At 45.7% G+C, this 11,637-nt stretch overlaps 1 protein-coding gene across 1 annotated transcript; it reads left to right on the forward strand.

Moving 5' to 3' along the window:
* The first annotated feature begins 9,694 nt into the window (after positions 1 to 9,694).
* LOC101988337 (C-C motif chemokine 3-like) lies at positions 9,695 to 10,797 on the forward strand. Its single transcript, XM_013347168.1, has 3 exons — positions 9,695 to 9,770; positions 10,375 to 10,486; positions 10,707 to 10,797. The coding sequence occupies exons 1-3, from the start codon at positions 9,695 to 9,697 to the stop codon at positions 10,795 to 10,797; spliced, it is 279 nt and encodes a 92-aa protein (XP_013202622.1).
* The last annotated feature ends 840 nt before the right edge of the window (positions 10,798 to 11,637 follow it).

Here is an 11,637-nt window from a genome sequence, read left to right on the forward strand (position 1 = left end):
AACAGGCTCCTCTCAGAGACAGAACATAATCAAATAAGGAGCCAGACCTCCTCGGTGTTTCCAAGTTAAAAGTTGGAAGGGGCAGAGCAGAATCCTGGGGTCCTTTGTGGTCATTTCACAAAGAACAAGCTTCTCCTACCTCACTGTTCCTCTTCTTACCTGTCTCTGCTGTTCTTTCTGTCCTCAGCCTTGTCACCTAACTCCCTGGTCATGTGTTCTGTGTTCACCGACAGCATAGAAGCTGGTCTTTCTCAGGACTGTTCAGGGTTGATGCAGCTTCGTCGTCACACATCAAGGATTTGGGTCTTGGTCTCTTGGTCTGCATGGACTTCATTTTCCATGCCATTTCAATTCAGGCGACATCCTCCTCGTCTGCTGTTTGTCAGGACAGAGACCCTGGAATACAGTCTCGTTGTTTCCTCAAGGAGACCTAGCCTGTTGATGCATGGACAGTGACAGAAACAACCGTCCCCTGGGGTGGAAAATAAGGTGGGCATGAGAGGTGGTAACAGAGCATCAGGGATTCTGAGGATGAAGGCTATCGTTCCTGTGAAGATAGAGTGATGAAGAAGGCTGAAACTCGTCGGGTTAAGGAGGAGCCTGTACCTACATCAGGCAGTGTGTTCATCTCCGTTTCACTGAGGGGCTGCCGAGCCATCTGATCTGGGGCACAGGAGGATGGCAGATATGAATGGATGATTGGTCTATGGATCTCATTGTAAGCAGGGCATCCTCAGAGAAGGCAAAGACTATTCCAGAAGGTTAGAATTGAGTGTGTCTCAGACTTTATCACATTGCTTTCATATTGCAGAAACACCAGGGCATGTGGAGGACTCCCTTAAACCAGTGGTGTGAGGCAGAGCCCATCCATAGTCTGACTCCAAGCTGTGCCTTTCTTCCAGTGATTGCTAACTCTCAGAAAGTGGGTACTTGTGTATTATGACTATCTTCAGGATACCAGAGGGCAATAGACTCTTGGGAGAGATCCAAGATCCATGGAAGAAACAGGAAATGTCCATGTGGATAGCTTGGCTTCTCCTCCGAACAATGTGATGGTTAGGACTTTTAAGGAGACCACTGAGCACCGGGAACCAAAAGTGCGAGAGTGCTTGGATCTAGGGTAAGCCTAGAGTGCACATGCTGAGAGGGAGAGCACAGTGAGCTGCGGCACAGACTCATTTTGCAAAGAGAGTAAACCAAGAATTGATATTGCCAGTGTGGTATCTAAGTCACTTGGGGAAATGGTAGCAGACATTGAATTGTGTGTGGAAGAGAAAATAGATGGTTGCATAGGTTCAGAGTGGCTTCTGTAGCCGAGAGACCAGCTGTAGTAGCCCATCAGCTACTGCCAGACCCTGGCCACCAGGCCTTAGTCTCCAGTCACAGCCTTCTCCTCGGCTGTCTAGAGTAGAGGGCAATGATTTGTAGGGTGTACAGTTCCTGAGAGAAGCTGCCAGTCTCTCTAGTTTGGGTGGATTCAGGAAACTCTCAGCCTTTCTTAGGAAGTCACTGCCTTTGATGTTTGTACATGTGTTTCTGCCCTCTTCCTGTTCTCCTGAGACAACAGCCTGGTAAAGCTTTACAGAGCACCTACTATGTGACAGGGGCTGTGTCAGTGTTGAAGGACTGAGCACCTACTATGTGACAGGGGCTGTGTCAGTGTTGGAAGACTGAGCACCTACTATGTGACAGGTGCTGTGTTAGTGTTGGAGGACTGAGCACCTACTATGTGTAAGGGCTTTTTCAGTGTTAGTGGACTGAGCACCTACTGTGTGACAGGGGCTGTGTCAGTTTTGGAGGTGTCTATTTTAAATGTATGAATCACAATTAATAAACAGTCAGGGTCAGAAATTGGGGTTTAACCTGAATATCTTAAAAGCAAAACAGCCAGTCACTAGCTCTTACCTTGCCCTCCGTCTGAAATAGTGATCTTGCCTCCAGGAATCTCAAGAGGAGACTATGTCTGAGAGCTATCTCCCCACTCCCCATTTTATATTCCTCTCTAGGGTTGGGATTAAAGGCATGCACTTCCAATTTCTATGGCAACTAGGATGGCTACTGGGTATAAGGTGTGTGTTACCATAACCTGATCTGGATAGCTGACCAGTGGGACTGTTCTATCGCAGATCTTCGGGCAGTCTTTATTTATTAAAAAAAGATTGAAATGCCACTATAAATGGTGGTTGCGAAGTGTTGAGAGGGGTTCCAAAAATGTGAGGCTCAGAAGAGAGACAGGGTGAGGAGGAGGGCGTTGGGAGGGTGCAGAGGGGTGCGGTGGGAGGGCAGGGAGGAGTGCGGTGGGAGGGCGAGGAGGGGTGTGGTGGGATAGTGGTTAGGGGTGTGGTGGGAGGGTATGGAAGGGTCTGGTGGGGAGGAGGAGTGCAGTGGGAGGGCGAGGAGGGGTGTGGTGGGATAGTGGTTAGGGGTGTGGTGGGAGGGTATGGAGAGGTCTGGTGGGGAGGAGGAGTGCGGTGGGAAGGTGGGAAAAGGTGCGGTGGGATGGTGGAGAGGGGTACTGTGGGAGGGTGGGGAGGAGAGCGATGGGATGCTATCTTGGCTGTTGTACCCCTGAACTCACAGCAATTATGACAGGCTGTACAAGATCTGCTCAAGGTCAGCCAACAAAGCAATCAAAATGTGAGCAGGCAGGCAGCAGTGGGCTTAGTGGGTAACAGAGAGAGGGAGAGGAGGTGGGGGAGGAGAGAAGAGAAGAATAGGGAGGACCGAGAGGAAGAGATGGGAGGAGAGAGAAAAGTGGAGAGAAGAGGGAGAGGGCATATTAAAGGATCATCATAGGTATAGGGGGGATTAGGATGGATTATGGGTATATAAATGTATACATATGCCAAGCTGGCAAAGAAGGAATAAGACAAAAATGCAAAGTGTGAATTTTTTTAAAAAAAAGTTGTTCTTCTTTTACCAAAGTATGTATGTTGGTTGTAAAACTTTTAAAAACTATAGGAAGGCATGAACCTTAAAATTTAAGGTTTAAAATTTAATACTTAAGACTTAAAATTCTGCATCGTTATGTCCCTAGCCGTTAGCACTTCTGTTCTTCCTCACAGCAGCATGCCTGTCTTCCCATTCTTGGTTCATATTCTGCAGAGTTCCTGAAGACTGAGTCACTCCTGAAATACAGTATTGATGAACATGCGGCATCCCATCATCGGAAGCCCTAACATTGTGTTTAATGCATTAATACATACGTAGGTCCATCCTTCGATTGTTTAGAACCTTTCCCTACACTGAGCTGAGAACTCCTAGCTAGCCAGAGAGTGGGTGTTGGTTATTCAGAATAAAATGAGCTCTTACAAGTGAGCTGTAGTTATTATGCCCTTGTCACAGTAGGGTAGGTAAGGACAATGGTAATGTACTATATATTTCAACAGGGTAAGGAGAAAGATCATTCACCACCAAGAAATTACCCAGTGGATATGTAGACTCTGGTTTGGAATCATACAGTAATTCACATTAAAATACTATAGGGTGCCTGTAAACATGTAAAGTCTGTGTTCCAGTTATTAGTCAATTAAAATAATTAAAATTATTTTTAATTAAAAAACTTGGAATTTACAAAAACCAAGTAAATGATAGTAATTGCAGTTAGCACTTAACACAGCTCTTCACCATGAGTCAGTACCAGCCTACGTACTAACCTGTTCTGTTCTCCCAGTGGTACTTTGAAGTCGGTATCATTATTAGTTTCTGTCACACATGAAAGCACTGAGCACAGAAGGTGACTAACCTACAGAACACACAGCTGATACGCCACAGATTTGGAAATGAAACCAAGGAAGTCTGGCGCTAAGATAAGCAAGTCTGAGAAGGAAACTCACTTCTTTGCAAATTTCTGTTAAAAGCTTAACGGCCAAGTCCGGTCAGTGTGCTGCGGTCTCTCGGTTCACATGTCTTGAGCAATAGAAGCCATGAACTTCTCTTTTATTTAAGCTTAGAATGTTTGGTCATTTTAATAGTTTTCAAAGAAAAGGGGAGGGAGGAAATGGACACATGTGATGTGACAGCAGAAGGGGGCACCGGGGAGGGATGGGGGCAGCAGGGAATGGGAGTGGAGAAGAATACTTTACATGTAAGGAATGAAGAGATTGGAGGCTGGAGAGATGGCTCAGTGGTTAAGAGCACCGACTGCTCTTCCAGGGGTCCAGGGTTCAATTCCCAGAACCCACATGGTGGCTCAACTGTCTATAACTATATGGGATCCAGTTCCCTCGTCTGGTGTTCAGACAGACATACAGAGAAAACACCCATAAATAAAAAATAAATAAATATTTTTAAGTAGTAAAACTATATGTGTACCAAAAAACCAAAAATTGTCTTTATTGGTCTCACTATGGATCCCATGGCTGCCATGGAACAGGCTTGTGCCCAGGCTGTTTCACTCGGCCCTGTGCTGGGCACAACAGTGATCCTCTGCCTTGCCCAGTGGGCACTCATCACAGACAGCTGCGGGCAGTTCGCAAAGGCATGGTCTTGGCAATCAAGAAGTCTGAAGAACGGCTTGAAAGCCAGGTAGACAAGCTGGGGCCAGGTCACAGAAGTTTCCATGTCACTGGAAACATCAGCGGAGTGGATTTGAGGAATGTCGCAGGAAGAGCAGACTGTCGGGGGGGGGGGGGCCTTAGCAAGACCACTTTGGCAGCTTGTGGCCCTGCTGAGTAACTCAATGAAATGATTACTAATAATAATCTGCTATACTCATAGATTGGTCCTAGCCCAGTAGCCATCAGAGAGGCTTCATCCAGCAACTAATGGGAGCAGATGCAGACATCCAGAGCCAAACATTAGGTGGGGTCAGGGAATTCTGCAGAAGAGGTAGGGGAAGGATTATAAGAGCCAGAGAGGTCAATGGCACCAGAAGAAAAGCCACAGAATCAACTAACCTGGCTAGTAAGGCTCACAGAGACTGAACCTATGACCAGGGAGCAAGCCTGGGACTGACCTAAGCCCTCTACATATATGTCACAGTTGTGTAGTTGGCTGTCTTGTGGGACTCCTATCAGTGAGAAGGGTGTTATCTCTGACTCCTTTGCCTGCTTTTTGGACCCTATTCCGCAAAGTGCCTAGTCTTACTGCATCTTGATATGCCGTGCTTGGTTGATATCCATGGGAGGCCTATCTTTTTCTGCAGAGAAATGAAGAAGGAGTGGATCAGGGTAGCAAGGAGGAAATCCAAAGGAGATTTATGGTCAGGATGTAAAATATGAGAGCAAACAATTTAAAACACACTTTAAAAGAAATTATTCAGGTTGTATTTGTTTATTTTTTAAAGATTTATTTTACTTTTAGTTAAATATATGTGTGTGTGTTTATGTGTGGGTACGTGCACCTGAGATCAGGTACTTATGAAAGTCAGTGCATCCCATGCCTCTGGAGTTGAAGTGCAGGCAGTTGTGAGCTGCCCGGCATGGGGAAGGGAACAGAACTCAGGTCTCTGCAAGAGCCTTTTCTTAACACTGAGTCACCCCTCCATCACATCCCCACCCCAGCTTCAATTTCCAGTGCAGACTAGGGTAGGTGACTACATAGCTGTAGGAAGTTGGAAGTTGTCGGAGCAGAGAAAGGAGTCAAAGCGACTGTGACTTCCTGGCCTCTGACTTGGTAGCTTGATCAGACAAGATGTTTTCAGAGAATAGATAATACAGAAGTCAGGGGGTGGATAGAATTCAGTATGAAGATATACAACCAGATCGATGGTGGATGTACACACACACAGAGAGAGAGAGAGAGAGAGAGAGAGAGAGAGAGAGAGAGAGAAGCATGCAAACACACCAGAGAAAATGGCAAGAACTCAGGTAGAAAATAAAGGGCTCACATCAAAATGAAGTATGGCATCATTGAAACCCTACCTCTCCTGTTTCTGCCTTCATGAGTGATGTGCCTTTGCCTACTACAAGCTATGGAAAGCAGAGGTAGACCTAACAAGGTGTTATTATCAATTAGCCCATTCATGGGGCCACTACTGTCAAACAAGAGCAGAGACTGATACCCAGGAAAGTGGAACCATGGTGGGGAAACTAGAAAGAAATCAATGGACAGAGCTGGATCAGGGGAAGTGCGGGAGTGAGAAGAGGCGAGCAGAGCAGTCAGAGGGAAGGACAAAGAAGAGGAGTTGCCCCACCAGACTCCCTGGACTCATAAGTAGGATACTGAGCTGTGGTGGGGCTGTGGGAAGGCTGAGTGAACGGTGAATCTAGAACACAGATTAAGCCCTCCACACCAAGGAGGGGTCCATTTTGTTGAGTACTGGCTACTTTCAGTTTGGTTGCAAATTGAGCATGGTGTTTTCCATAAAGAAGAAAAGATCTTGTCACTATGGTCTTTTATTTTTAACTCCATCTCTTCCCATCAGTATTTGGCTCTATGATGAGTTTTCTAGTATAATGCATTTTATCCAATCTGTGCTTGATTTATTTACCAAATATGCATTAAACCTCACTATGTTTCAGGCGTCCTGGATTTGTTGCAGATGCAGTGGAAAGTATTGCTGACAGTGAACCATCTTGCTGACCAGTTCTATGTGTAACCCCAAGCAAGCCATTTTTCCTGGAAATACCAGTCTGTCACCTACAGCATTTCTAAGACTCTTCTAACTCAACCCTTCCATGACTCCCCCAATATGTGTACTGAACACATACTATGCATGTGAGCATGCCATTTTCCAATCCAAGAGAAAGCACATGGTGAAAGACAATTTCTTGGTTTAGAGATTCATATGAAAAGTCTTACAACTGGATAGACACTGAGGATTATATATTCCATCAATTGCCTTCATTCAAAAGAACTAAATTAGTGTCTTGGTGACCACACTGTTAGACTAGAAATGTGCTAGGATGTGCTATCCAGACTCTACCAGTAAGACATGGTCGGAATTTGTTCAAAACCAATTGGACATCATTCAATTTCTAAAGCAAAAGTTTACAAGGATGATGGAGAACCCACTGCAGTAAGTGTCGTAATGCTAGAAATCACAGTCACCAGGAGAAATGGAAACAGAGCCTGTGTGCTTTAAAGACTGTGAGAGCAGAGGACTAGGACCCAGGCCTCTGCAGGCACCAACCACAGCCCAAGGTGAATGGGGGAAATTTCACAAAGCCTCACTCCCTAGGTGAAAAACTACAGGCAGGCAATGGCTGTCAGAGAGGGACAATCGGCTCTCTCTGGGGATGAACTTCCAATGGGTTATCCAAATCCAAGTGATCTGCCCCAAACACATGTACGTAAGAGCAATGCGAGATGGACTCAGTAGGTAACAGAAATGAGTAGAGAAGGAGAGGCCGTGATTTTCAGAGGGATTTGGGAGCCATGGGGGAAGTTAGAGAGGGGGAGGAGTGGATGGAAATGATGGGCACTGTGTGTGGAGACCAGAAGAGTGTCCGTCTGAATGACGAAGGAAGGAAATCTAGTTCATCGTGACTCAATAGCCTGTGCTGGATGAAACTTCTAGAGTCTGATATAGGGTCCTTTATTTGGGGCAAATTAAAGTATAGTACAGTTTAGAAAAAAGTTTCCTGGTGCATAAGGAAGCATGATTATATTGAAACTCTTCTCAAAATACATGTCACTTCTTCCATGAAGTTAGGTTCTAGAGATAGGCTACATGCATTATCTTATGGGCCAAGGGGAGAATCTGATGTGGTCTCGATCACACAGATAGCACTTGAGGTCATTTGAGCCACTAGCCACTTCCTGTCACAGTTGTGGGATCTTGGGGGAGTCCCTGGACATTCGGGTAACACACAGGCCACCTAGACTATTCAGTATCTGCAGTGGTAATCGTGAGGGCTCAGAAAAACCCCTGGGCATACAAATAATACAAAAGTCACCGAGACCATTGGCCACCTCTGGTCTTGCTTGTGGGACCTTAGTCTTGGCTGTCTCTACAGACAACAGAGATCATGAGGATATTAGCCACCTCCATTTACAGCCTTCTGGGTGGAACACAGGCTGTACATCTCTCCCACTGAAGAGACTACCCTGTGTGTTTAGCACTCTTGGTTTTCCAGAGCTTTCCTGTGAGAAAAAGGACATTTGTGTTCCCATCAACACTATTAATGTATGAAATTCTCAAGAATTTAAGTGAAGAAATGCTATGCCGTACCAATAGGAAATGTCTAAGGGCACAGGATTGAAGAGCATTTTAAGGCATTAAACTTAGCCTCTCGTCAACAGCAATTAATTTCCTTTTCCATAGAGATGAGAATTCTTTTTTAAACTTTATTGATTTTTATTATATGCATATGAGTGTTTGGGTGCATGTATGAGCTTGAGATAGTCAGAAGAGGGCTTGGATAACCAGCAACTACATTTCCAGGTGGTTGTGGGCTGTCATGTGGATGATAGACACTGGACTCAGGTCCTCTGCAAGAACATCCAGTGCTCTAACTGCTGCGACATCTCTGAAGCCCCTGATGTGAGAATTCCTGAAACAAAATCTTAGAACCAGGAAAGGTCAATCTTAGTGAATCTTTGATGCTATCAGCAGCACCTCATATTGTTCTGATGGTGTTCACTTTGGGAGACAGGCTGTGAACTGTCCCTCATTTCAAAATGCCTTAGAGGGCTGGCAAGATTTCTTGGCAGGCAGTATCAATTTCTACATACACTTGACTGTGTGTTCAATCCCTGAAAAGAGGAGAAAGAAGCAGGAATCCTGTTCTCAGGCCTCCACATACATGTTACAGCACACGGCACTTTCACGTACACAGAAAAACATTTGTGCCCTGCACACATGCACTGTACTGATAATAACCAGTATAAAATAAAATTTAAGATGTAACTCTATGGACACTTAGAAAGGAGCAACTTCCTATGGTGTGTCCTTATTTTGCTTATGTCTGAAGCCCTCTACCATTTTCTTGGATGAAATCTATGAATTCCAACTCCTGAGGGGAGAGTTTGGAGCCAACTCTCTCTTTGTTTAAAGATGCCTTCATATTTGCACTGTTTCAAAAAACTCTTTCCTAGAAAGACTTTTTTTCTAGATTAATGGGCATAAATATTTTTAGGCTCCTCACGTATCGACACCCACACCTAAAGCATCATTATGATCCCCAAATACTCCCTACCCCAGTGGCCTAGTCACTCTGTAGCTGATGGTTGGACAAATATCTGAAATGTGACCTCAAGTCCCCTACAGCTCTAGCTGCGAATGCTTTAACTCAGCTGCTCATGGTGGTGGTGGAGGGGCTGCTTTGCCACCATCCACAACTCTTCCATCCACGTGGTTAGAGAAGCTGAGAAATGACAGAGTTTCCGTTCCATGGTGAGGAATCGGGCTAGAGTGTTCAGTCACAGAGCAGTTTCTATCAGAAGGACCTGCTCTGAATGGCCCTGGGTTGGCATTGTCCTAGCTCCTCCCGCTCACCAGAAAAACTAATTTCCCCACAAGAAGTAAGGATAGGTCACGAGTTGAGAGCTAAGACTACACCTCAGAGATTCTATTCTTGGATGTCCTGAGCCCTGTGTGGTCACCAAGGACCCTGGGTTGTGCAATATCCAACACGACACCATTGCTGTGCTTAAAAATTTCCCTCCACACCCCCGGATTCCATTTCCCCTTCTGCCGGGGCTGCCTATAAAAAGAAGGGGCCTATGGCTTCAGACACCAGCAGGACACGAGCGGCAGTGAGGACCGGTCTCTGCTGACCAGCCCCAGCTCCATCACTTGCTCTGCATCATGAAGGTCCCCCCAGCTGCCCTTGCTGTCCTTCTCTGCACCATGGCTCTCTGTGACCAAGTCTTCTCAGCTCCATGTGAGTCCCCATCGATACAGCTCCTGTCCCCACTCTGGTTTTGGGCAGACCACAGCAGTCTTCTCTGTGGCTTCAGAGTCTACAAGACAGAAGAAACTGATCTTTCTCTTTAAGATTTTTATTTTTCTCTCTGTGGGGTGAGGATGTCTAACCTCTTGAAGGTACCTGGGACTTGGAGTCACATTGAACAAGGGGAGTGGTGTCAATCACTTACCAGCCAGTTCTAGGATGCCTAACTCTGTCTCTGGGATGCCTTAGGCCATGCCCCAGGTGTCCTTTGCTAATTTCTTGTATCAGAGACAGCTGTAGAAGGGACATGGGGTAACCCACAGAAAAAGAGAAAGCCCACAGTGGAGACAGAGAGAGGGAGGACGAGAGAGAGAGACAGAGAGAGAGAGAGAGAGAGAGAGAGAGAGAGAGAGAGAGAGACAGACAGACAGAGAGACAGAGAGACAGAGAGACAGAGAGAACAGACAGTTACAGAAGGCATTTCTGGTCCCAAATGTGGTCAGATCCATAGCCTTCCTTACCCTATCAAGAAGTAGTGTTGGCCGATTTTCCTGCCCTATGTTGACTTGAACACATTCTGCCTTTCCCCCTGCAGATGGTGCTAACACCCCAGCCTACTGCTGCTTCACTTATAGCAGGCAGATTAACCGCAAATTCATTGCTGACTATTTTGAGACCAACAGCCTTTGCTCTCAGCCAGGTGTCATGTAAGTTCTGTTCTCCTGCTTTCCCTTACATGGGGATGTATGGACAGGGTGAGGGAGGGTTTATAAGCCATGGAGGGGGGAGCACAAGATCCTCTTAGGGGACAGTGAAAGAGGCTCTCTAGAGCATCTCTTTGGATAGGGGTCTGGATGGAGATGCCACAGAGGACCTCAGACTCTTCTATAGGATGATCCTATTTTTGACCCTCATCTCTCTCCATAGTTTCCAAACTAGGAGAAACCGGAAGGTCTGCGCTGACCCCAAAGAAACCTGGGTGCAAGAATACATCGCTGACCTGAAGCAGAATGCCTGAAAGGCTTGGAGGCAGTGAGGAACCCCAAAACATTCATGGGCCCTGTGTGGAGCAGGGTCCTGAGTTTCAGATTATCCCAGCCACCTCCACAGCTCCATCTTCTGTAAACTGTTTGCTGCCAAGTAGCCACACACAGGGACTCTCAACTTGAATTCTAATTTAATTTATTATTATTTAATTTTGTAATTTATTTTATTGTCACACTTATCTTGTGACTCTTAGTTCTGAACAATCTCAGGGTACTTTCCAACGCCCCCTCCCCCTCGCATTGCTCACACTGTGTTTGGTGACAGTGGGAGTGGCTGTCACCAGCCTTTCTAGGTAGATACAGTGACAAAGTCACATACTGACAAAGAAACAATGGATGCTTTGTTTACACCAGAGAAATAATAAATATGCTCTTATAAAAGTGACTGGAATTGAGTTTTATTTTATTTCCTGGAAAATCAGAATTACGGATGAAGAGGAATAACAGCAAATAATGAAGAGATCTGAAATAGAATCCAGGGGTGTGGGCAGGGGATGGGAAGGTGAAAATGGGTGGGCTCCCATGTGGCACTCCCCTTCATACTGGAAGTATAGCGCTGAACCATTGGAATGGTGGCTATTTTGTGAATCAACTCATAATGAACCTGCTCTAGAAAAGGTCAACCTTTAAATAAACATCATCAGTGGCAAATTAGTTTTGCATCCCAGGAATTAAGCCTTCTTAAGAATAGTTTTGAGGAGGGCTGGAGAGATGGCTCAGAGATTAAGAGCATTGCCTGCTCTTCCAAAGGTCCTGAGTTCAATTCCCAGCAACCACATGGTGGCTCACAACCATCTGTAATGAGGTCTGGT

Source organism: Microtus ochrogaster, chromosome 7 (assembly GCF_000317375.1).
Source record: "Microtus ochrogaster isolate Prairie Vole_2 chromosome 7, MicOch1.0, whole genome shotgun sequence".
Lineage (NCBI taxonomy): Eukaryota > Metazoa > Chordata > Mammalia > Rodentia > Cricetidae > Microtus > Microtus ochrogaster.

What these genes read in the sequence shown, in the direction of transcription:
- LOC101988337 (XM_013347168.1), top strand. Translation starts at nt 9,695, where the DNA reads ATGAAGGTCCCCCCAGCTGCCCTTGCTGTCCTTCTCTGCACCATGGCT. An exon ending in CCAAGTCTTCTCAGCTCCAT is followed by an intron (nt 9,771 to 10,374) that starts GTGAGTCCCCAT and finishes TTCCCCCTGCAG; the next exon opens with ATGGTGCTAACACCCCAGCC. An exon ending in TGCTCTCAGCCAGGTGTCAT is followed by an intron (nt 10,487 to 10,706) that starts GTAAGTTCTGTT and finishes CTCTCTCCATAG; the next exon opens with TTTCCAAACTAGGAGAAACC.